The sequence below is a fragment of the Haliotis rufescens genome, unplaced genomic scaffold (genome assembly GCF_023055435.1).
Source record: "Haliotis rufescens isolate VD_foot unplaced genomic scaffold, xgHalRufe1.0.p SCAF_18, whole genome shotgun sequence".
Classification (NCBI taxonomy): domain Eukaryota; kingdom Metazoa; phylum Mollusca; class Gastropoda; order Lepetellida; family Haliotidae; genus Haliotis; species Haliotis rufescens.
Window position 1 is genome coordinate 21,656,025 of NW_025963868.1, and position 26,813 is coordinate 21,682,837.

The 26,813-nt window shown below is 41.4% G+C and overlaps 1 protein-coding gene across 1 annotated transcript; it reads left to right on the top strand.

Moving 5' to 3' along the window:
* The first annotated feature begins 311 nt into the window (after positions 1–311).
* Positions 312–25,867, top strand: LOC124148007 (proprotein convertase subtilisin/kexin type 7-like). Its single transcript, XM_048398398.1, has 17 exons — positions 312–550; positions 2,651–3,157; positions 3,819–3,915; positions 5,325–5,426; positions 6,572–6,670; positions 7,028–7,118; positions 8,246–8,300; positions 9,542–9,680; positions 11,224–11,324; positions 13,255–13,422; positions 13,729–13,836; positions 16,099–16,204; positions 16,525–16,681; positions 17,861–17,955; positions 20,800–20,893; positions 21,358–21,472; positions 22,017–25,867. Exons 2-17 carry the CDS (start codon positions 2,654–2,656, stop codon positions 22,821–22,823), a joined length of 2,838 nt encoding a protein of 945 aa, XP_048254355.1. The 5' UTR covers positions 312–550; positions 2,651–2,653; the 3' UTR covers positions 22,824–25,867.
* Positions 25,868–26,813: the final 946 nt, after the last annotated feature.

Consider the following 26,813-nt stretch of genomic DNA (forward strand, 5'->3'; position numbering starts at 1 on the left):
TAGTCGAAAGTAATATATGTTTCAATGATCGGATAAACTTTGAAACTTTGTATATCTTCAAATACAATGCGAGGAAGGTTAAATTTTACCATTGCGAGGAAAATGAGCTGTCAAGAAATGTTAATGGTTTGCAAACTAAATCAAACCAAGTTATTCCCCTTGGACTTTAACTGTGTCACAAGCTCCTTCCCAGCGCATGACACATTCGTTACACACTCGGTATAGAGAGCTTCGCGAACGGGCTATCGCTGTGAGGGGCTTGACTGTGTCAATTAGACTTGTTTCCTGTCTACCTAAACAAGATTTGTATCACTAAATTTGGTCGCCGCTTGTTGGCTAAATCGCGCTAAACTTGCGTCGCGTACCAACAGCGGAACCGGTTTATGAGCCAATGACCAATCGTGCGCAGTGTTATCGTACACTGACTTCCGGAAATAAGGGTGGTGTTTGTCAGCTGTTGTTTTGATCAATAATTCCCCTAAATATTCGTGGCAAAGAACAACTAAGATTCTAAAATGATACCTTGAGAGCTTGGCTCTCAAATATATAGGTAAGCATGTATTTATTATCCCTGAACTTTAATTCCACATTCATCGTTTATGTGTGATTGATGGTAAAAGAAAAGCACGATCTTTTCGTCGTTTCGGGAAAATTGGAATCTGAATGTCATGGTACACTATATTATCGCGGTTGTTTATTTATTATATATCGTAATGACACAGCCTTTATGACATACGAATTAGGATTGATCGACATGATCGATGCTGATTTGGGGGTTATCGTTACCAAGTTCCGTAAACAAAGTACCTGCCACTGGTGACACAAAAGTGGGCAACTCTATATTGTCGCGGTAACATTATTTTTTATTGTGGAATTTGTGGTTTTCTTCACTTCCTTTTTGTGTATTATGCATAATCAGTATACATACGACCTGGGATGGGTGAAGGGACATTGTCCAAACAAATGAGTTCTTTTCTAAACAATGTCGAATGAATGTATAGGGGTAATTCCACTTGACAAAAGTTCCAGAAACTATAAAAAAGTCAACATGTAACCAAGTAGGCCTAGCTGTTAGGTCTGGTAATGGGTAACTCGGGTCGGGTGGGTCCTGAGTAGAACATGGGCACACAGGACTACCTGGACACTTGGTTAGTCACGTTATATATTGTTTAATGACAAAAAAATCACTATAGCTCAGTAGTTACACTAAATTGTCAATGTTTGCATTTCTTTCTGATGATGCACACATTCCTTTTGACTTGCATATGTTTTAGTGAAGATAATGCTTCAGTCAACTTCAGAGTACACCTGATCTGATTGTTTGATATATGCATTTGGCCAGGGCTGCAGTAAAACAATTCCCAATCAGACATTTTGTTCCAAACTCTTGAGATTTACACTGGGTACCCGGGGAGGGTTGGATAATAGGGGTCTGGTACCTGGGTAGTAAATCTGGACTCGTCCCAGCCTAACTAGCTGTGACATAACGCAATGGGTCCTGTATTTGATCAAGCGATGCTACGATGCTCAGTTTCAGTCGACTTTGGGTGTGTTTACGAGATTTGTAGATACTGCGATAAATTAAAGCCGAGTCATATGGGCTATTTGCCTTTTGCCTTTTACCTCGAACAATGGTTCCTCGTGGTGCAGGTTGTCTGAGTATTTGACTCGATTTTGGTTACAAAATACGCAGAGGATGTATCAATCCATCTATCCTGATGTAACACGATTGCCCCAAATTTCATTAAAACATACTTTTTTCTGTGTGTGGTAGGTCTTATCGCTTAATAAATTTCCTCCAAATGTTTCTTTCATTCTATTTCCAAGAAATGTATATGATACTTGGAATTACGATAAGTGTGATTACGTCACTACAATATAAGAATGAAATGTGCCTCAGTGTGGTTGTTGACTTTTCTGACCTCGATGTGTGTTAATCTCATGGGTTGACTTGTATTGTTGTATGCATATCCCATTACCGTTCTGGGATGCTAGCAAACTGTTTGCCAATCAAATGGCATGTAATAATCACATATGATATTTTTCACAAAATTTTACTGCTGTCGATGTGTGACTCTTACATTTTAGTTATGAATCTCAGAAAACAATGTGGGAGTCATCATGGAAGATAGACCAGCACTTTTATTAAATTATATTTTTTCATTCTCTTCCATAAATGCACAGCCAGGGTGTGGCCTAGTCTCTATAAACTGCAGGTCATTGTACCTCCCCAGCTGGGCTACAGAGAGTCTTACATCTTTTGGAGGGGGTCATTTTTACAAAATATTTACTGATGTCAGAATTTGTAACTTGAATTGTAAAAGAACCCAGTTATCTTGTTCCACTAATCCTGCTTTTAAAACACATTTTAGGTACAGTCGAGTCCTGTTTATCTGACATGGTTGGTTGCATATGATTATGTCGGATTAACAAGTATGTTGGTTAAACGAAATTAAGAAGTAGCAATGTTCATGATCGAAAATTGGACAGTTACAGGATAGATAACGATACAAACACATAAAAAAAAGGAAAAAGAAATGTTCATATTGTTATGTTATATTTTTAGCGGATATTCATCCTATCGCTGCTATATATTTAATTTGAACCCTGAATGGGACTTGATGTGATGTGTCTTTGTTTGAATTTGCAGGCCATGCCAAAAACATTCTTCCCTGTCTTCCAATGGCTTGTACTCCTCCAGATCTTCCCAAACCACTGCACCGTCTCCAAGAAAGTCATCCATTTTGACCACAACAATAAACATGAAGAAACGCTATGCTGGACGGTCAAACTGATGAACATTGAAAACTTCACCTCCAAATTAAATTACAAATACTTCAATCCAGAAAACATATCATCGTTGTCAGAATTCCTGGGTTCAACATCACACTTCACCATTGAGAGCTTCCCAAGCCACTACGTGCTCTGTCATTTCGAGGAATCCAATGATGCCAAACCGAACTTACAAGGTATCCATGGTCACCACCAACGCCTAAAGGAACTTAGCCAGGACTATTTTTTACGTTTGAAGAATAAGATTGAGAACTATCTCCAGGGTCATGATGGCGTGGAATGGTTCAGTCAAGAGGTGGTACGAAAGAGGCAGAAGCGCTCCATAGACTTCAATGATCCTTTCTATCCTCAGCAATGGCACTTGGTATGTATACAGGGATTTTACCTCGGTCGATCAATGTCTGGCTTGGGGACTTTCAGGAATAGGTTCAGCTTAAAAGCAGGAATAAGAAAGAAAGAAAATAAACTATTGTCAATTTTCTTTTTCCCAATTTCGAAATCTTTTGGATCCATAAAAAAGTACTTAATAGTAAAAGGCCTTTCCATATAAAATAGTTCAGTTCTGCATGTCATCGAATTGTGATGTTTAGATCAATGCTTGCGATGTCGATCACTGGATTGTCAGGGATTGTCCTGACGCAGAATGAATGAATGCCTCTCTGGTCGAGTGGTAGAACGTCCACCTGGAGAGCGGAAGGTCTGGGGTTTCATCCTCGGCTGAATCGTACCAAAAGGCGTTAAACGATGGTACTTGTATGAAGTCGTTTGACCGGACTTGTATAAGCAGCCACACATGCACGCACGAACACAAACACACATGCATGATCGTCGCTAAAAGTGCAATAATCTTTGACTTGTCATTAAACACCCTTGTCACCAAGTATTGAAGAAGTAAGAATTTATGTATAGTGTCTCAGAATTGTAAGCATTCATGACATGGACTTTCCTCTCATGCTTATTACATTGTCCAAGGTAAATTAATGTCAAATTTACATCACAATTCACCTCCATGCCCTCTGTTGCAGAACAACAAGCGCAGGTCGAAAATGGACATCAATGTCACTGGGGTGTGGGAGCGGAATATCACAGGGAAAGGTGTCACCGTTGCTGTCGTGGATGATGGTAAGAAGAGATGTTTTCCACCATCATTGATTGGGGTGGGGATGTAGGTTTGGGCATTGACTATTTCTGTCAAGCCTAGAAGAACGACCTCTCACGTGGAGTGTCAATTATTAGCTTATCCTGCATTATGAATTGCACATTGCTCTTGCTTCTGAATTCCTTCCTGGAAATGAATGACGACCACAGGGTTATTTGTACAGCCAGTGAGTTTGATTACTCGATAATATGAAGGATAAATGCAATAAAAGTGAAAACATTCATTATTAAACATGAAACATGATGTCAATAACAACCTTCCATGTCTCCCACCGACACGAAAAAATGGCAGCCAACATGAACCACGACCCGAGGTGGAGGCAGGGGTTTTATACTTCCATTCATTGGAAATGCTGAATAACCTGGTCCACTGAGATAAGAAGGATGGATAACACACCAACTACACTCAGAACAGTAGGAAATTCAACAAGCAAAGGATCGAATCTTTGAAAAAACACATAAGATCTCATCTCTCATGTCCTGCTAAGTTAGCGAAGAAGAGAATAATGACATGTAGGGGGCGTGTTTTCTGACACCTGATGTCATGAGGGTCATGTTGGGCAAAGAGTTACTGAAGATGCTGATAGATTGTCATTCATTTCCAGCTAGGACTTCGGTAGTTAGAGGAATGTGCAATATGTAATGCAGGATAAGTATGTAAAATAAACATAACTCTCTGATTATGGAATTTCTCCTAAAATTAGGGAAACAATGTAGGTTCTGTATAAAGTTCAAGACAAGAAAGTGATAAACAGGATCCCGTTGATACTTTTGAGTGTTATTTCTGTTATTTCCTCATATCTGGATAAAACAAATAATCATCAACTTGATACAAGTCGTAAATAGCATGAGAAATTCCGAGTTGAATACATCTGGGCAAAACTGATTTGTTCATGTAATTAGTGTGCATTATGTGTGCATGCGTTGCAAGGGGGAGGGCGGTTGGAGGGGTAGGCCATTCCTTCAGAGGTCACTAGTTATGGCAGAGCCCTGTTTGCTTCTGTCCGATTTCAGTAGGGACAGGTTTTTCCAAAACAGCCATGGATATAAGAATAAAACTTTGCATGCATTGTTAAGAGATGTTGATCGAATTCTAAACCCAGCATAGAGATTTAATATTAGAGTTTTTGCCCTCGGTTGATCTATTGGACAGGGTGCGCAGTCTCGCCAATGGGGACAAGTGTTCTCAGAAGCCATTATAGATGACATTAGGAATTAATCGTGATGTGATGAATATGTTTGATAATCATTTGGCCCTTGTTTTGAATGAAAGAAAGGTTCATTCCAAGAGCAGAACTCAAAACTCTTAATATGTATGATATGATTAGACTCTATGGGAATGTTGTTGTTTGCACTGTTGTTGTTTACCCCAGGCATGGAGTGGAGGAATAAGGATCTCCGTGCCAACTACAACATTCAAGGCAGCTGGGACCTCAATGATGATGACCCTGACCCTACCCCCAACTCACTTAAAGGTATCGTACACAGTGGCCCAAATAATGGCCTGCCTGTGGCTCGTAACTTTTCTGTCCGGCTGCATGAAATTGTTCTCCACCTGGTCGACTGTTTGGGAGATTCTTTTTAGCCTACTTGTATATATTCAAGTAATTGTTTGCAGTATTTCAACTGAATCAAGACGCGATTTGTCTCTTTCTCTTTGCGATTTTTTAATATTTATAATGTCTGAAGATGGGCAGGCAAAGGCTTGTAGTCGCATTTATTTGGAAACGTATGAATTCAAGATTTACAGTATCCCCCTGTGGAGCTTCTGGGTTAGAATAGGTCCCATACAACCTGTCACTGTCATCATATTGTCCTGTTTTGATTTATGCTCTTGATGTCAATCACTGGATTGTCTGGTCCAGGCTGGTTTGATTATACTGAAGTTTGGTGTTAAAAAACAAACAAACACTGAATGCAAAGTGGGTGCTTCTGTATGGGTCATGGAGGAACATGATTCATATATAAAGGAGCTAACATGTGTTAACATAATAATTATTTAACTAAGAATGTTTTTAATCCTCTTTGTGATTAAAAGTTCCAAGGTATAAGTAGGTATTCTTAGTATATATATATACGGGTGATGCATGCCGTAAGAGGCGACTATGCTTGTCGTAAGAGGCCACTAACAGGATCTGGTGGTCAGACTCGCTGACTTGGTTGATGCATGTCATCGTATCCCAATTGCGTGTATCGATGTTCATGATGTCAATCACTGGATTGTCTGGGCCATACTTGATTATTTACAGACCACCGTCATACAGCTGGAATATTGCTGAGAGCGGCGTTAAACAACATGAAACTGAAACTAGTGTATACGGGTGGCATATTTCGTGGTGCAGAGTTGTGTCCCTTGGGCACGCCAGAAACTTATGATTGTGGGTTCAAACCCTGGATCTCCCCCCGATTATGTTTCTAGGTTTGTCAGCACCATACCCAGGCTCGTGGGTTTCATCAAAGTGTTGAACATGTGTGACCTGCTTCACTTCAGTCTCTCCTGCCACGATAAGCTGATCCACTGTGATCCAACTCTCTCTCACACTAGTGTGTATATATATCCATGTGTGAACTCACTCACTCACTCACCCACTGACTGCCCTCTGCTGTGTCCTGTCTGCAGCTACTAACCACCATGGGACGCGGTGTGCTGGGGAGATAGCGGCTGTGGCTAACAACAACGTGTGTGGTGTTGGGGTAGCTCACCAAGCCAAGGTCTCAGGTAAATACATCTCACTCTATCGTGAATCTGTGTGTGAAGGTGTGGAATATGTCTTTGGCCCCAAGTCTGCAAATGTCAGGAAAAATTCCAAAGTTGGAATTACAATTTTCCAAATACGTGTTGATGTGATGATTTAGTAAGTACTAATGTTATGGCTTTGTTGAGGTGACTTGCAGATCACTGACCAATAATGATTTTCCCCAAATTGCCTGCCAAGGACATTCAATTTGGAATTCTGGATAAATCCTTGATCTGAGAAAATGAGCAAATATCAACATCTTGTGAATGTTTAAAAATATTGAATAAGTTCTCTGGTGAAGTCACATTTTTAGTCCCATGTGGATGTTGTCCTGGCAGGTATCCGTGTGTTGGACGGACCGATGACCGACAGTCTCGAGGCTGCGGCCTTTAACAAGAAGCTGCAAGTCAATGACGTCTACAGTTGCAGGTAACCGTTGTAACCAGAGCAAATAAACTAGAGCACATGAAGAAGGCCTGAATGAGCTCATGACAAGCTAAATTATTGCAATTGTTACCATGGAGATATTCTTAAATAACATAACTTTGAGATTGTGTTGTCCTTGAACTTTAGAAAGTACATTACACAGCCAATTAACAGTCACTCTATGTTATTTAGTTGCTCAAGAAATCACTACGTAAATATAGGGAGTCAGCAAAATGCCTCAGTGCTGTTTTATATCCCCCGCCAGAATGTTGAAGGGGGAATATAAGAATGTGTGCTGTACGTTCACTATTCCATGTTTACAAAGTTTAGACATATATGTTGTTTTAATTTTTGTTTAACAACATACAGATCACGTATCTTTTATGTTTAATAATCCATATATATTTTTAAGTTCTTACAAAAATTACAACATGATTATGTCTGAATTCAAATAGAACCTAATTGATGATCAGAGTTATCATTGATGATTGATGAAGACAGTTCATACTTATCATTGATATGATTGGTGAACATAGTTAATAGTTATGGTAGAGATGTCTTCCTCAGGCATGGGAGTTCACTGACTTTAAAAGTCCAGTTTCCACCCTTGCCGAACTAATTTCCGGGCTCGATTGTAGCGCCACCAGTGGCTAGTACAAGTTATGTCCCTTCTATTTTCCTCCAAAATATCTGTTGACGTCCAGTTGATGGTATGCATGCTTTGAAAATTCTGCAGTTGACTGAAATCTGCATGTTAAAACCGGATGTCTAGTTCATTACGCGATTTTGATTGTTAGTCCAGCCAAAATGTAACTCCGTAATTCCAGCCTAGTTCGGCAAGGGTGGAAACTGGACTTTTAAAGTCAGTTAACGCTGTTGACTCAGGAAGATGTGGTAGAGATTGATATGATAGAGACAGTGAGAGAATGATATCTGAGTGTGCTACGTCTGTCTGAACACAGTGTTTTAACAAATGTTGGGAAAGTAGAGGTAAACTCTGAACAGAAAATTGCATCACCTTAGATGACTGGGCCAGCCGTGCCCCCTCTAAGAGAACTGCTAGGTATTTAACAACTGAAATATAACATCCCCATGTCACATAAACCAATTTGTTTTTCTGCTTTGCCCAGCTGGGGACCTGACGATGATGGGAAGACGGTGGACGGACCTCACATAATGGCAGCTGTAAGTTTACCTTCATCATCCTCAGTAACCATGGTAACACTTAAAGATGTCAGCTGGTATTTGTCTGTATTCATTTGTCGTGTAGTGGGAGTCCTTTAACAACATATTTTAAGACATCTGTCTCCAACATGAAGCACTGCAGCTGAGAATCCGGGAATGAAATGTCAAATTGTCAGTAACGGAACTAGCTGTGAATTAATTTGGTTTGCTTATGTCAAGAGTAAATAGAGCAGAAGTGCAGCAATTGTAGAATATAAAGTCACTTTGTGACAACACTGCTCACTTGACTTTGTCAAGAAGATCCGGGGTAGAATAGGTCTTCAGCAACCCATGTTTGGTGTAAAAGGTGACTATGCTTGTCATATGAGGCGACAAATGGGATTGGGTGGTCAGACTCGCTGACATGGTTGATGCATGTCATCATATTCCAATTGTATTGATCAGTGCTGAGGATGTCAATCACTGGATTGTCTGGTTCAGACTCGATTATTTACAGACCACCGTCATGTAGCTTGACTAATGCTAAGTTCTGTGTTAACATGGTTAAACAACAAACAAACAAAAACACACTGTTAACAGTTATTCATAAAGGTATGATTAATAGCATTAAATTTGTTTTAGTATAATAGCCACAGGTGGATGAAACATTCATCTGTCAGGAAAGATTGATTAAATCATCTAGATTATATGAATAAAAAATTCCAAGCCTCAATACAGATGAGCAGACATCCTTAATATCATTGTCACAAACCTGTTTACTTTGGCATCACAAGTCTGAGATTTTAGACCTCAATCTGAAGCTAGAGTATAGTAAACTTCTGTTCTAGTCTTGGTCAAGGTTTTGGTATGGACTGAGTAAAGAGCCAAGAGTTGTCTCCCTTGCACATGTTGAAGGACTTTGTCAACTTTTCCCTGCACCAGTGTTTTGTTATGTTTGTTTTGTTGTTTCATGCTGCACTCAGCAATATTCCAGCTATATGATGGCGGTCTGTAAATAATCAAGTCTGGATCAGACAATCCAGTGATTGACATGAGCATTGATCCACGCATTTGGGATACGATGACATGCATCAACCAAGTCAGCGAGCCTGACCACCCGATCCTGTTAGTCGCATCTTATGACAAGCACAGTCGCCTGTTAAGACAAGCATGGGTTGCTGAAGGTGTATTCTGCCCCAGGCCTCCTTGACTAGTGATTCAAGATGGTTCAGCTAAATATAAAATGTCTAAATGTTTTTCAGAAAGCTATGAAGTATGGAGTTGACTTTGGTAGACGTGGTTACGGCAGCATCTTTGTGGTTGCCAGTGGCAACGGAGGTCGTCACCAGGACAACTGTAACTATGATGGCTACGCAAACTCCATCTACACTCTAACAATAGGTAAATAGGATCTGTGATACAGCATGACCTCAGCCCTTAAGTGATGTTAGTGCTGCGACTATCTATGTCAGTATTGATATAAGTTTAGCATTGATATGTATCGAGAAGTATCACGATATGTCGATATATATCAATTAATTAAAAAATGAGATATTCCGTATGTGTATAGATAAAAAATTATTATCTAGACCCAGTAAGTAAAATGAAAGCTGAATATGAACTTGGTTGATCCAGTTTCTGCTTATTGTCCATTTTAACCATGGTAATCTTTACAAATATTCACGTTTCTTTGGCAGAAAATTATTAATTTCATATCCGTATTAATAAATTTGTATTAATACAGTGTCAGCATAAAATTGATCAATACATCAATATCGCAATTTATGATGACCTCCCCAGTGTTAATAAATGGGGGTTATGACAGTTGTAGTGTGATTGTACTTATACCTTTAGTTTCAGACAGCTAGTGTTAAAGTATGATGATAGTGTTATCCATACAATCAACTAATATGAGCGTTTGGGTTGCCCACTGGCTAAATCGATCGCTAGTCGCACCAAAGGCCCGGGTTCGATTCCTGACATTGGTACAATGTGTGAAGCCTATTTCTGGTGTCTCCCGCTGTGATATTGCTGGAATATTGCTAAAAGCGGCGTAAAACCAAACTCACTCACTCATTCGCTCGCTCGCTCACTCACTCACTTGTTTCTGCTGTCCCTGACGTGATATTGCTGAAGTGTTGCTAAGAGTGCTGTATGACAATACTCACTCACTCACTGATAGACTTGGTATCACAATCCAATAAATATGGCAGTTGAGTGTGCATTTCCCCAGCTCATTGATGCAGTGGCTCCAATAAGTCTAGGCAGGAGTTTCCTGGGACTGTATGATAAAATGTTAAATTACATTATTTTAAAAATGACACATGATGAAGAGTGTATTATCCTCATGTGTTTCCATAACAAAGGTTTTCCAAAGTTTTGCATAATACAATACAATTGCAAAAGAGAATCACTAAGTATCTCAATTTGTAGTGTAGCATCTCTTCAATGTTAATGCTTAAATTCGTTAAAACTGAGCATATTAAACTATTTGTAACACACAGTTTGTTTATATGCTTCTGTATACTGAAACTGAAAGTGGTGATGTACTCGCCGATTGTTTCACTATGATTGGTTAGATTATGTAACACTGACAAAGGCACTGCAGACCGATGAAGATCCGGGATGGAATAGGTCTTTTGCATTCCATGCTTGCTGTTAAAGGTGACTATGCTTGTCGTAAGAAGTGACTAATGGGATTGGGTAGTGAGACTCACTGACTTGGTTGATGCATGTTATCGTATCCCAATTGCATGGATTGATGCTCATGATATCAATCACTGAATTGTGATTATTGACAGACTGCCATCATATAGCTGGAATATTGCTGAGTACAGCGTTAAACAACAAACAAATGCACTGCACTGAATAGTGTGGCCTTCTTATCTGGATGTGTAAAACAAGTTTGTTTGTAATAAACGTGAATGAAAACATGACTTTTCAGGTGCGGTGGATGAAATGGGCCGGATGCCATTTTATGCAGAGGAATGTGCCTCCATGCTGGGTGTGACCTTCAGCAGCGGCCGGTCAGATGAACGGGACATTGTAAGTCAGCAGGTTAATGGTTATAACGAGCTGTGTAGTGTCTGGGTGCAGCAGCGGCCGGTCAGATGAACGGGACATTGTAAGTCGGCAGGTTAATGGTTATAACGAGCTGTGTAGTGTCTGGGTGCAGCAGCGGCCGGTCAGATGAACGGGACATTGTAAGTCGGCAGGTTAATGGTTATAACGAGCTGTGTAATGTCTGGGTGCAGCAGCGGCCGGTCAGATGAACGGGACATTGTAAGTCGGCAGGTTAATGGTTATAACGAGCTGTGTAGTGTCTGGGTGCAGCAGCGGCCGGTCAGATGAACGGGACATTGTAAGTCGGCAGGTTAATGGTTATAGCGAGCTGTGTAGTGTCTGGGTGCAGCAGCGGCCGGTCAGATGAACGGGACATTGTAAGTCGGCAGGTTAATGGTTATAACGAGCTGTGTAGTGTCTGGGTGCAGCAGCGGCCGGTCAGATGAACGGGACATTGTAAGTCGGCAGGTTAATGGTTATAACGAGCTGTGTAGTGTCTCTACTAAAAGTAGCTGCTATGTACATGTATCTACAGCCAGCTGTAGTGAGACGTTTCCACGCAATGCGACGTAAATATGAGTATTGTGATACTGTACATCGTGAAATGAATGCGACTGCTGGTCCCTAGCCAAAAATGCGACTCAATATGAATACAACAAACCCCTCCTCTCAAGCATCAGTGGATTTATATCTAAAGAAAACGTCCTCTGTCAGGTTTACAGGAGAATCTTCACTTTAATCCAACTTACATTAATCCAATCACACACCAAATAGCACCTCTTATTAGCGCTGAGTAGAGTACTTCCACTAAAACAATACATGCGTGCTGGCTCGTGTCGGCCTTTGACACAGTTGCAAAGAACAAAGGCACCGTGTTGCATTGGTGGCGTCTGTATGGACTTGCAGGTGTGATCAGTGATGACATGGGTGAGCAGAATGCTTGTCTTGACACAAGCAGTGACAATTCACAGGATGTAATTAGTGTTTGAATGACATTGTTTATATACTTGTTAAAGTGCTGCTCAATAAACAGTGATGTGGAATACATAGTTGTTTGTTTTCAGCGTATGTCAAATTATGACAGGACTACTTTCATGATTGTAATTCATTGATGAGTTACATGTACTTCAGTCGAATTCCCCTAAGTCTGTGTCGAAACTTTATTGTTCTTTAGTCTTGTCTGGTTTATCATCATCGTCTTGATAATTCACAGATGTGGCAGAAACTTTCATTGTGGAGGGTCACACTAGGTATGGGAAGTAAGCAGTAAGCAGTAGACAGGATGACGTCACAACTGACTGTTGTGTAAAGTATTCATGCACCACCGTGATCATGAAAATAGACATATATATATATATATATATATATATGGATTGATGCAATGCTAAAATGGTGTGATTTTAGGGTGTGTAAGAAACAGATTACTGCACTTGTGTCTGTCAGGTGCTATTTATCTAGACTGACACTGAGTCAATGAAAACATTTCATGTAAATAAATATATTTTCTTTCTACAAAAGAAACTTTCCTCTACTGCTGTGTGGAATCAAGGAAACTAGACAAGGTTTAGTTTCATTTAGACTTGTCTAGGCTTTTAGTAAAAAAGTATCTATAATTCCACAATCATGGCGCAGGACTACCATTTATCTTAGAACTCTTTACTTTCAAAAGGTATCTGACTCGCTTGGCTCATTAGAAACCTTTTGAAACAACTCGTAACATAAATGGTATCTGACAGACACTCGTGTAGGAATCTCTATACCCCAATTGACACAGGTATTCCTAATTGCCTCAGTTTGCGGTTGACATCTTTGCATCTGATGATGAGGATTGATGATCCTCCTGTTAACCACTGTGAAAGGTTGTTGTGATAAAGCTACAGTGTTACTGACAGTGTCCCACTTGTTGTCCTAGGTGACGACAGACTGGACACAGCATGGAGGTCAAGGCTGCACTGACCGACACACGGGCACCAGTGCAGCTGCACCACTTGCTGCAGCAATGGTAGCGCTCATGCTGCAGGCTCGCCCCTGTTTGACATGGAGGGATGTTCAGTATCTTACCATCCTCACAGCAGTCAAGGTAAGACCAACACCAGTGCAGCTGACAGTACATGCTGCAATGGTAACAATATGTTATTGAATCTTTTTATCTTCTACAGCAGGGTTAGAAACTAACAGTTTCAGTCCACTAGTCCTTATAATTATAACATATAGCAAAACCCTCAAAAACAGCAAATTTCCACTAGTCCTTGCCAATGGGCAGTTTGGCAAGGACTACAGGACTAGTGCCAATATCTAACGCTGTACAGAAGTCCCAATTGTTTGTTATCATAATGACTTTGTAATGTGATGTGTTTGTTATTTGTTGTGGGTATTTTCATGTCAGGTTGATGTGGACATTGCCCACTGGCAGAAGAATGGGGCAGGCTTGTTCCACAGTCATAAACATGGTTTCGGTCTGCTGAAGGCATGGAGGATGGTCAACGCAGCCAAGGTCAGTAGAGTCTTGTAGTGTGGTTCTGGGGAGGATCGTCAACGCAGCCAAGGTCAGTAGAGTCTTGTAGTGTGGTTCTGGGGAGGATGGTCAACGCAGCCAAGGTCAGTAGAGTCTTGTAGTGTGGTTCTGGGGTTCTGGGGTGATGGTCAACACAGCCAAGGTCAGTAGAGTCTTGTAGTGTGGTTCTGGGGAGGATGGTCAACGCAGCCAAGGTCAGTAGAGTCTTGTAGTGTGGTTCTGGGGTGATGGTCAACACAGCCAAGGTTAGTAGAGTCGGGGTTCTGGGGAGGATGGTCAATGCAGCCAAGGTCAGTAGAGTCTTGTAGTGTGGTTCTGGGGTTCTGGGGTGATGGTCAACGCAGCCAAGGTTAGTAGAGTCTTGTAGTGTGGTTCAGGGGTTCTGGGGTGATGGTCAACGCAGCCAAGGTTAGTAGAGTCTTGTAGTGTGGTTCAGGGGTTCTGGGGTGATGGTCAACGCAGCCAAGGTTAGTAGAGTCTTGTAGTGTGGTTCAGGGGTTCTGGGGAGGATGGTCAACGCAGCCAAGGTTAGTAGAGTCTTGTAGTGTGGTTCAGGGGTTCTGGGGAGGATGGTCAACGCAGCCAAGGTTAGTAGAGTCTTGTAGTGTGGTTCAGGGGTTCTGGGGAGGATGGTCAACACAGCCAAGGTCAGTAGAGTCTTGTGTGTGGTTCAGGGGTTCTGGGGAGGATGGTTAATGCAGCCAAGGTCAGTAGAGTCTTGTAGTGTGGTTCAGGGGTTCTGGGGAGGATGGTTAACACAGCCAAGGTCAGTAGAGTCTTGTAGTGTGGTTCAGGGGTTCTGGGGAGGATGGTTAACACAGCCAAGGTCAGTAGAGTCTTGTAGTGTGGTTCAGGGGTTCTGGGGAGGATGGTTAACACAGCCAAGGTCAGTAGAGTCTTGTGTGTGGTTCAGGGGTTCTGGGGAGGATGGTTAACACAGCCAAGGTCAGTAGAATCTTGTAGTGTGGTTCAGGGGTTCTGGGGAGGATGGTTAATGCAGCCAAGGTCAGTAGAGTCTTGTAGTGTGGTTCAGGGGTTCTGGGGAGGATGGTTAACACAGCCAAGGTCAGTAGAGTCTTGTAGTGTGGTTCAGGGGTTCTGGGGAGGATGGTCAACACAGCCAAGGTCAGTAGAGTCTTGTGTGTGGTTCAGGGGTTCTGGGGAGGATGGTTAACACAGCCAAGGTCAGTAGAATCTTGTGTGTCGTTCAGGGGTTCTCGGGAGGATGGTTAATGCAGCCAAGGTCAGTAGAGTCTTGTGTGTGGTTCAGGGGTTCTGGGGAGGATGGTCAACACAGCCAAGGTCAGTAGAGTCTTGTAGTGTGGTTCTGGGGTTCTGGGGAGGATGGTCAACACAGCCAAGGTCAGTAGAGTCGGGGTTCTTGGGAGGATGGTCAACGCAGCCAATGTCAGTAGAGTCTTGTAGTGTGGTTCAGGGGTTCAGGGGTGGATGGTCAACGCAGCCAAGGTCACTAGAATCTTGTTGTGTGGTTCAGGGGTTCTGGGGTGATGGTCAACGCAGCCAAGGTCAGTAGAATCTTGCGTGTGGTTCAGGGGTTCTCGGGTGATGGTCAACGCAGCCAAGGTCAGTAGAGTTTGGGTTCTGGGGGGATGGTCTACACAGCCAAGGCCCGTAGTGCCGGGGTGTGGGTTTGTGGGAAGGATGGTCAAACACGTTCAAGGCCAGTAGAGTCAGGGGGCAGGGTTCTTGGGAGGATGGTCAAACACAGCCAAGGCCAGTAGTTCCGGGGTGTGGGTATGTTGGAAGGATGGTCAAACACAGCCAAGGCCAGTAGTTCCGGGGTGTGGGTTTGTTGGGAGGATGGTCAAACACAGTCAAGGCCAGTAGTTCCGGGGTGTGGGTATGTTGGAAGGATGGTCAAACACAGCCAAGGCCAGTAGTTATGGGGTGTGGGTTTGTTGGGAGGATGGTCAAACACAGTCAAGGCCAGTAGAGTCAAGGTGTGGGGTTCTGGGGAGGATGGTTTAACATTTGTCATTCAGTGATGTATTTGGTTTGGGTATGAAATATTAGATGTTAGGGTGTTCACGTTCCATTACATTTGAGGGGGGTATTGGCATTTGTTTGTGTGTTTACATAAATCAGTATGCTCATGAGTAATGCCATGTTCACACGTAACTGATGATTGGAAATTGTTATTTATAAACAAGCAGTAATGAAGAATACAACTAAATGCCCAGTTAGTTACTTGAGTTTGTTAATGAGGTTGTTTTGTTTCAGATCTGGAAGACAATACCTTGGATGACCTCATATACTTTTGGCAACACGAGTGTTGACTTGACAATCCCTAAAGGGGCTACCCACCCACTCAAGATCACCCATACAGGTAAAAAACATGTAATGTGTAACATTGGCAGGAGCTATTCCAGGGACACCCCCACCCTTGCCCAATGCTTGTCTCCCTGTGAAGATTCCAAAGGACAATAGACCTCTAGTAACTCAGTACCCCATGCTTGTAGGGTATGAGAGACCCCTAGTAACTCAGTACCGCATGCTTGTCTCTCTATGGGGATTGTGAAATATAGGAATATAGTAACTTTAAGAAAATAACAATTTTGAACAATATGACTAGTTTTCCCAATTTGATCTGCTAAGGCCTCTTAGTTAGATATCCTTTATAAGTCCCTCTGTTTGTTTTGCTTGTAGTGTCTGAGGAGGATGTGGATGGCTATGGCCTATACATACTGGAGAATGTGGAGGTGACGGTGACAATATCGACCCCCCGGCGCGGACACATCGGTGTCAAACTCCTCAGCCCCAGTGGAACCGTGTCTGTGATCGGAGCCCCTCGACCACTGGACAAGTGAGAGTGCCATGATTATATTCAATCAATATAAATATTCAGTACCCCATGGGGATTCTGGGTTAGAATAGGTCCCTGGCAACCTATGCTGGTCGTAAGAGATGACCAAATGGATCGGGTAGTAAAATGTGGTGGCTTTGTCAAATACGTGTCAGTCGGACCCCGACATCATGGGATGTTACTCATTACATCAATCACTGGTTTGTGATAGTATTCTGTGATACAGCTGGAATACTGCTGTGGCTTAGCAACAGTCTTGAAGATTCCAGTGATTTAAGGGCTTAATCCGGACCCCGAAGTTATACTTCACCTCCATTTTCTAAAATAACTGCCTGCCAGTCTCTGCGGCTGGTGACTTTTCTGTCAGGCCGCAAGAAATTTGCCTCCACCTGCCCGACTGTCTGGAGGTAATTTTAAGACTACTTACGTACTCAGTGTTCCTCGTAAATTCTCAAGTAATTGTTTGCATTATTTCAACTGAAGTAAGACCCGATTTATCTCTTATTTTTCGTGATTTTTCTCATACTGTCGTCAGCGATCCATTATTAACAGTGGATGAAAGGAAGTAACTACACTTTCATTAGCCAATCTAATCTTAATTTTAGTGTATTGGGATTGATGTTAAGACACTAATCAGAAATACTTCAAGGCTCGTTGGCATGCAACATTCATGGGTCACCTGCCCATGGTCTTGTTGGGTTTGAAATTGGTTTCCAGCACTGTTCACCTCACCTGTTAAAGGAGAACTACGATGAGGTCAGTTGAAGGTCCTGTGATGCCTAGGCCACCTTGTTTATTTGTTTGTTTGTTGTTTAACACTGCACTCAGCAATATTCCAGCTCTATGACGGTGGTCTGTAAATAATCGAGACTGGACCAGACAATCCAGTGATTGATGTCATGAGCATCGATCCAAGCAATTGGGATACAATGACATACATCAACCAAGTCAGCAAGCCAGACCACCCCATCCCGTTAGTCGCAAGCATAGTCACCTATTACGGCAAGCATGGGTTGCTGAAGACATACTCTACCCCGGATCTTCACAGGTCCCTGGACCACCTGTGCCCTCACAGAATATTGACCAATTGGGAAGCCCGCTACATCTGGTATGAATGCCCACATGCCCTCAACGTTTCCCCCATCGTGCTCACACTGCAGCTTCCTCTTTCCATTGCAGCTCAACATTTGGCTTTCAAGATTGGACTTTTTCCACTGTCAGATGCTGGGGGGAGAAACCTACTGGGGAGTGGACTCTCATCATCATGGATACAGGTACTTGTGCAGATCCATTGTTAAACATATTACGCCACGGGAAGACATATCAGCGTGCCATATTTCAAGCTCCCTGGTGTCCCTGGAACTTGAAATACTCACTCATGGTCAATTTCCAGGCAGTCAAAAATTCCCATTGTCTGATATGCCTGGGACAAGTACCATATTTTCTTGAGTATGGTGAATATGGTAACCTTTCATTTTGGGCAAGAAACATTTGCTGTCACAATTGTCATTGGGCATGTGGATAATTTGGAGGTCGACAAGTTTAATTGATGGATGCAAACTGGTCCCTTTATTGCTCTGTGTGGTTAACAAGAGTTTCAGTGTAGCTATCTGGCTTGATTTTTATATATTTGTCCCCCCATTTAGCAATCAGCATGTCAGTCCGACTGTCCTCCATCCGTTTTCCGTTTCCAGAGCAGAACCACTGAATATTTCTGGATGACACTACAGATCAGTCGAGTGGTGAACTGGTGCCTTTTGTTGATTTGGGATATTGAAAGATACTAAACACTATTATTGATTTTTTGAATGCCTATTGAAATGATGACTGAGACAACAGCCATCACATCAGCTATTAGTATGTTCTATAAATGACAGCGTTCGCAATTGGCACTAGTCCTGTAGTCCTTGCCAAACTGGCCAATAGTTAAGGTACCAGAAGGACTAGAAGAACTTTGCCATTTTTAAGTGTTTCACTATGTGTTATCAGTGTAGGGACTAGTGGACTAAAAATGTTAGTTTCTATCCCGGAATGACCAGTCAGAATCAATCAAATATTTTTTAAGTTCATGGTAGAATAAGGAGATTTTCCGATTTGTTACCTGTAAATTTCATTTGAATCAGAGCCTATTGAGTGATAAAGTACAAATGGTATATCTCTGGTCTACCATGATCTAATGAACACAAACTAACTGGAGCAGTGGAAATGAGTGTCATTCGTAGAGTTACTGATATCCCGTATTTCCTGTAATAAGTGCCCCAGGCACTTAGAAAACTGACAGATTGAGTGCCTATTAAGTCAATAAACAAGTAGTTAAATTTGTTTTTAGAAATTGAGTGGTAGTAAGCAAATTTAGTTAAAACGTCGATGAAATTAATTTTCTTTTCACATATAATAATTATTGGGCAATATTATACCCCTTCTGCGCTATTTTTTTCTGTCAAAAAGGGTGTCAAATATGTAATCAATTAAATTGTGTGTTTTCATAGGTTTAGCATAGGGTGGATTTATAGACTACAGACTGGTCTAGTAGTTGGTCAGGACGCTTATTGGAACAGGGTGCGTAATACGGCGAATATGGTATATATCATAGTTGGTTGAACAGTCAAAACATGATTAGTTTTGATCCATGTAATGTGTACTTACAGATTCTCTTAGTATTAGTTCCACACTTATGTTTTAATCATTTCAACAGATACAACAGAATTAGCTAATAGTTGGTTGGTTGGTTTGTTGTTTAACGCCGCACTCAGCAATATTCCAGCTATATGACGGCGGTCTGTAAATAATCGAGTCTGGACCAGACAATCCAGTGATTGATATCATGAGCATCGATCCGCACAATTGGGGTACGATGACATGTATCAACCAAGTCAGCGAGCCTGACCACCCTATCCCGTTAGTCTCCTTTCACGACAAGCATAGTCGCCTTTTATGGCAAGCATGGGTTGATGAAGACCTTTTCTACCCCGGAATCTTCACGGGTCAATTAGCTAATAGAGAAAGCATGTCAGCAGATGCCTAAAGAAAATGAAGCCACGTTCACCCCAGTACAGCCTTACAAATTTGTATATTCAAAGACTAATCCAGAGGTCGTGTAATCCTTACTTCACAATTCCTCTCAGTTTGTAGCTTTTGTTGTTTGAAAGAGACGAGAATGTTTTCAAAGTTTACATTTTCTGTTTTATTCAGTTCCATTTTGTAGAAATATTGAAGCATTGAGAATTGGCAATCTCATTCAAATCAAATCTTGGTTCTCGCTTCTGCTAAGAACTGAGGACATCGCTAAGAACTGAAGACATCCCATTACAGGTCACGTCAGAACAACCTTTCACAAACTTTGACCAACCAATGAAATGATTAACAAGAAGTCAACTTAAGCCAGTCAGAAAGCAGCTTTCTCAAGCAAAACAGCGCTAGTTGCAAACTGGAGACTTCAGTTCCAAACTACGCTTTGAAACATAGTTGGACAAAGCTCTCGATTCAAGATATGAAAACTGCACAAATTCTGGAATATGTAATAGATGGCCGAGATTGTATGGCAGTAGTTCCCATGGTTATGGAAAGTCTCTTCCATTCAAATGTTTATCCCACTGAAGTGAATCATGGAATCAGTCGTACAGCCCATAACGGTCATTTGGACTACCCCCGTGGTAATGTTTTCGAGGATGGTTAGAAAACTCATTCCGACTGTCACTTTCCTGATCTGTAAACGATGCTCTGACTGGTCGGATGAAAGGCCCTTCTGACCAGTAATTGGATGTCTCAGATCTTTGTTCAGCAGTATGTGGAATTGTACTTGTCCTCAGCACAATTTAGTAGGTTAGTGTATCAGTGACCAGTAGATGTCTGAAAATATAAGCAAGGCAGGACAGGGCTGTGAATTAACAGCAAGATCTGATGATCCATGGATGGAAGGAAGGAAGGAACCAACCTACCAACCTACCAACCAACCAACCAACCAGCCAACCAACCAACTAACCATCCAACCATCCAACCAACCAACCAACTAACCAACCAACTAACCATCCAACTAACCATCCAACCAACCAACCAACCAACCATCCAACGATGTCAAGCATACAGAACTGTAAATTGATGACGGTTTATATTTTCAGACAATGGCCGCTTCATCAATGGTCACCTGCTGAAGTGGCAGATCATACTGTTTGGCACTCCCTTCACTTTTGAAGAGTTCCAGGCCAGGAGGAGGTAACTCATGCTAACCAAAGAGTTTGCCATTTTATCATGATAAGGGTGTTTTTAAAAATAAAAACGAGGATGTTTTTTACGTCACTGTTGCTTCCTGATTGGAATGTTGGGCAGCATCAATACTAAACTGATGAAGTAGACAAATTATGTCTTCGTGTAAACCTCTTCCCTGCAATGGTGGACCTATATTATACTCACACACTTCTGTTTCGGTTTTAAGCATGGCAGCCATATTGAAATTGTCTTTTTGCCTAAACTTTCTCTGCACTTATCATTTTGATACATTCATGTTGTTCTGATGTAGCAACACTTCTGTATCTGCCTTTCTGCATCTTCTTGTCTACCCTGACAATATTTATGGTAAGTAATGTCCACAGAAGTAATGCCTGGAGAATGTAAAAGCTTCTGACAGTTCTGTGTTGAGCATATGTCTCTCTCATTAACGTCTGTTACCATGGTTACAGGGAGGTTGCACATGCTATGTCTGGTGAGTTCCTCAATGACAGCTACAGTCTTCCCTGCATGCCGCCACCTGTCATCGCCCATCCGGACATACCCATGTCACAGAAGACACTCAAGGTAACCAATAGCATCATGTCAAACACAGAGTTGCCTCTCTTAGGAACCCCAGGCTGCCTAGTGATTAAGGAGATGAGACTTTCCGTGCAGAGTTGTGTCCCTTATTAACCCCAGGATTTGATGATTGTTGGTTTAAATCAATGATTTGTTTGTTGCCCACTTGTTAAAGGAGCGGGAAGTGTTTCATCTTCAGTTCAACCAGAATTACACATTTCCCAAAGTCAACTAACCCATGCAGATCTCTGTTAGAATTGATCTTCAGAGATCCATGCTTGTCGTAAGAGGCGACTAGCAGGATTGGTGGTTGGGCTCCCTGTCTTGGTATGCACGTCATTGTATCCCAAATGCGTCGATCAATGCACATCATGTCAATCACTGGATTGTCTGGTCCAGACTCATATATTTACAGCCATGATATAGGTGGAATATTGCTGAATGTGGCATTAAACAACAAACAAACAAAACAAAGACAATCATAATTAATATGTAATCGCAATATGTCCTGCTACTTTAAGAGATAATTCCATGCTGTGCTCTGTTGCAGGTGCTGGTGTTGGCGTGTGTGTTCTGTCTTGTGATGACGGTGTATGAATCACTGGAATATGCTTTGTGCTACAATGACGAGAAAAAGGAACACCGAGCTAAAATGAAGCTGGCTGCCCGTGCCCAGAGATTGGCCAATCAGAATTCAGACAACATAAATCCTGATGATGTGAACGAATCAACAGGGTTGTTACAATCTGAAGAAATTCCTATGCAAACATTTTCTCCTGGAGTTGAGAGTCATGATGACAACTCAACAACAACAACTGCAGAACAACATAATCCTCAGCAACAACATACACAACATTTTGACTTTAATTCTGAAGAATTCAATTTGGATTCCGACCAGTTTGAAGATACCTTATTTGATATCAGCACTCGTGCAGGCCATACAACATGTACAACAGACAATCTATTAGAGAGTGTTCCTCAATCATCAGTTGCCAGTTTCCAAGGCAACCATCTCCTTGACAACCTGCCTTCACTCAATACATATCCCAATTCAAACGGAACAAGTCTTTCAACCTCATGTAACAATGATAGTCTTTCATTTGTTGGTGCTTTCAACCAACCACACAACCAAAGGAACTGGTTGGATGATCATGATCATCATCGCTATGACAACCAGACATTAGGAAGTGAATCTGGTTTCCATAACAATCATAGCAATGGCAACCAGATGTTTTTTAAAGCTGATAATGTTATCCATGGTAGCCATTCCATCTTTGATTCTATGCGAGGAGAAGTGTGTTCAAATGAAGATGTGATTGACTCTAGTTGTGACAGTCCGTCAGATGTTTTGAGGTGATGTTATTTATAGAATGACCTTGTGGTTTGTGTGTTGTACATAGTATTTGTGTTTCTCTTGGAATTAGGAATCGGGTATATTGACAGTAACAGTTTTTATTTAGGAAATACTATGCAGAAATATCAATATTTTTTACCATGTTTACCGAATCATGATGGGACTAGTAGTTAGTATATGATGTTTGAAACTAAGGGGCAATTTGACATTTCGTTTGTCAGTCTCTGATCTTTTCCTCCGATAAGAAACTGCGTGAAGATCTGAGAAACCCTCAAGTCAGGTAAAATTTTGTATAAGCCAATCCATGTTGAAGCTAACATTCTGGTATGAGTGAACAAAGCACTTACAACAGTATCTCTGATATCTGTATCTCAAAAAACGCACATGAAGAGGCAGTTTCAAATGAAAATGACAAAGGCCATGATTTGTATGATAATTTATACAACCAGTCAATTCTGAGCACCATGCATCTACATACTTTTACAGGTGTTATTGTTTACAAGTAGGAAGCGGTATGATGAAATGGTAACTCAGTGTTTTTTAAACTGTAGATGCATGAGTTATTGTAGTTGACCAACATGCTACTCCAACCTCCCTTATCTATCTCGACTGGCTGGTGTATGTCTGGATGGTGCTCGGAGTGGGGCAGATTCTTAGAGTTTGTCTTAGAGTATTGACACTGAGTGACCATGTGTAATGAGGGAAACACAGGATGTGAGGGAGTATTTGTGTCATCATGTACTGGCTGGTTTGACAACTTGTTGAAGTGAAGGAAATATATGCTTCCTTACTTCTTTTACATGTATTTGTGGATGGTCTGCAAAAATAACTGCGGCATGAAACTCGCAGTTTTCGCAAAACTTTCCAGATTTACAGTTATTGAAATCGTGGTCAAACTAACCGAATGAAAACATGTTTTGTAGCTCTTTGATTCTATATTTTACCTTCTATGTGTGATTTATTTACACCATGGCTGGGCCATATCAGGGCTTGTTGTACTTCACTGTGTCAGGAGATGTTATGTCAGTTGGTTCTGTAACGGTCCTGATGGGACCCCGTATATTTAATACTTAGACCCAATTGTCTACAGAATTGCAGACCGCCTCTGTGGATAGAGTGTCTCTAATGAGGCTGCATGTGTTGGCTCCTTGTTGTCATAATGTGTGTTTAGATTTACTTTTATTTGTCTGTGGTTCGATCCCCGGCCGTGTCATACCGAGAGACGTTATTAGATGGTGTTAGATGGCATTAAGGGGACAAAACAAGGACCGGATTTTTTGGGATAACATCGAAGACCCAGGTTCAATTCCCCATAATGGGTGCAGCCCATTTTAAGTGATCCTGTCTGTAATAATGCTTGAATATTGCTAAAAGCAACGTACTTACCATCACAGGAGTTACAAGTGTTTACATTTTCTGTCCGTTTTATTCAGTTCCAATTTGTAGCAAAACTGCATTAATATTTAGAATAATAATTGTGTTTGCCTTAATTATGGTGGATGCAGATGGCCACATATTCAGATCATTTATTTTTAAAGAATTTAAAAGAAAAATCTGTCAGCCAACCAGGTGTTGAAAAAAGAAATATTCAGGTTAGTGTTCTGACGATGCTTTTACTTTGTAGTATACATCTTTAGATCAGAAACTTTTCAATACAACATCAAAGAGTTGAAATGAACATATTTTTCAGTGGAGTGTATTAATTACAACTCTTTGCAGCCTTTTTGTTAAGACAATAAAGGCAACTGGACCTGACCTTATTGCAAGGCCTTATTGTTGCTTCAAAAAAGATCTTACTTTTAAGGGAGTGGTGGCGTAGCCTGGTGGTTTAAGTGTTTGCTCGTCTCGCCGAAGCACCAGGTTCGATTCCCCACGTGGGTACAATGTGTGAAGCATGTTTTTAGTGTCCTCTGTCATGATATTGCTGGAATTTAGTGATGTAAAACCGTACTCACTCATTCCTTATAACTAAGACCTTCATAATGCTATGTTAACGTGTAGGAGTAATGATACTCACAAAAATCACTTTGTGACAATACAACATCTTCGATGATACAGGGTATAAAAACATCATTGGATTATGATAAATATGCTGGACATATTTTCCACCAAATCTTTGTATCAGAAGTGACACCATCTTGTCCCACATCTTGACACACTCATGAGCAAGGGTAAGTAGATTGGGCAGCTCTGTAGAGTACTGTGTAAGTAAAATTGGGATAATAAAGCTCTGGTTGCAAAGTGGTCCAGGGTATTTATCTTACTAGAATGGAGATATACATGATATAACACCCTGGATAATGGAGGATGAAGATGGTAACAATTTTCATCATTAAGCCTCTATTCTTGGTGGACAGGGGAAATTGTGCAGCATTTTCAATTATTGTATGCGGGAACATGGTATCAATATCGATCTCTTGTACTTAATCTTACAAAAGAAATGATTTGCAATTTATTGCTGAATTTGAATATATGTAATTAAATGTCTTCCAGTGTTTTCATCTTGATGATGTTGGAGGTGGTTCTGTTCAATATTGTAAGTGGGATTTTTGTGTCTGAGGCAGTCTCACCAAATCATATAATTTCACTCCCATATGCCACACCTCCCTGCATGAAGATTATACTCTATAGAATGTTGCATCGGATAAACTTGGACCGTCCATGCAGGATGCAGATGTCGGCTTTCTACATTCAGCTTCATTTCTGTATGCCCTTGATTTGGAAATTATGAATTAAATGGAAGAAAACACTCAGGAAGAAAATATTCCGTCGTTTGTACAACAGTATAATGGCATGACCTATATTATTAACATTTGGAACTGTCATTGATTAACTGATCAGAAGATTCACGTGACGAGACCCCCAGTGGTGGTATTCTGAGGTCTTCATGCAGAGAGGAACTGTGTTGGAGTAAAAGATCTGATTTTAATGAGATTGCAGCTGTTGCCTCCATGTCATGGACGTGTCGCCTCCATCAGAGGAGGAACTGTTTGTATGAGGGGGAAACAAGTGCATTAGAAAAGGATGATAAAATTATTTTTTCATAATGTGTGTTTAGTTTTGCTTTTATTTGGTGGTGGTTTGATCCCTGGCCCTGTCATGACCATAGAGGATGAAATATGGTGTTTGTTGTTACCCTGCCTGACTCTTGCATCAAGGGGGTAAAACAATGACGGAGTCAGATTCATTGTACTATCTTAGTGGGTATTCATGGCATGGTATCTAAAGGGGCCAGCATTATAAATACGAACATAAGTCAGGACAAGTACAAGCAGACACACTCACACACAAGTGATGACAGATAAATTTACCCTATCTCACAATAAGCATTTTTCATTCTTTCGGTCATGGTGTGGAATCGCCCAAGAACAAAGTTTTCAGATAAAAACAAAATATTTCACACTTCCCAGCATCACCATGGTCATCACCTAAACCAAAGTAAACACTGTAAACACCTAACACGACCTGATCACCTGACATAACCGCCACACCAATCTCTTTCACCCGTGAAGATCAGGGGTAGAATAGCTCTTCAGCAACCCATGCTTGCCGTAAAAGGCGACTGAGCGTGTCGTAACGGGATCGGGTGGTCAGGCTCGCTGACTCGGTTGATGCATGTCGCCGATCCCAATTGCGTGGATCGATGCACATATCAATCACTGGATTGTCTGGTCCAGCCTCGATTATTTACAGACTTCCCTCATATAGCTGGAATATTGCTGAGTGCGGCGTTAAACAACAAACAAACAACAACCATTCTCTTTCTCATCGCCACTGTGTGGGCACGTAAATAATTATGGTTTGATTTTTGGGGCAATCATCCTCAGACATACATCACATATACAGATGTTTATAATGGGAGCGGACGAAGAGAAACGACCAGCTTGTCGCAGTTTGTGCAAGCGTGGACGGTGATGTTTTCTGTGCTCCCATTTATCGAAGGAAGGTTTTCAGAACTATATTTGAAGTGTCAAAAGCGCACCGTTGGTCGGC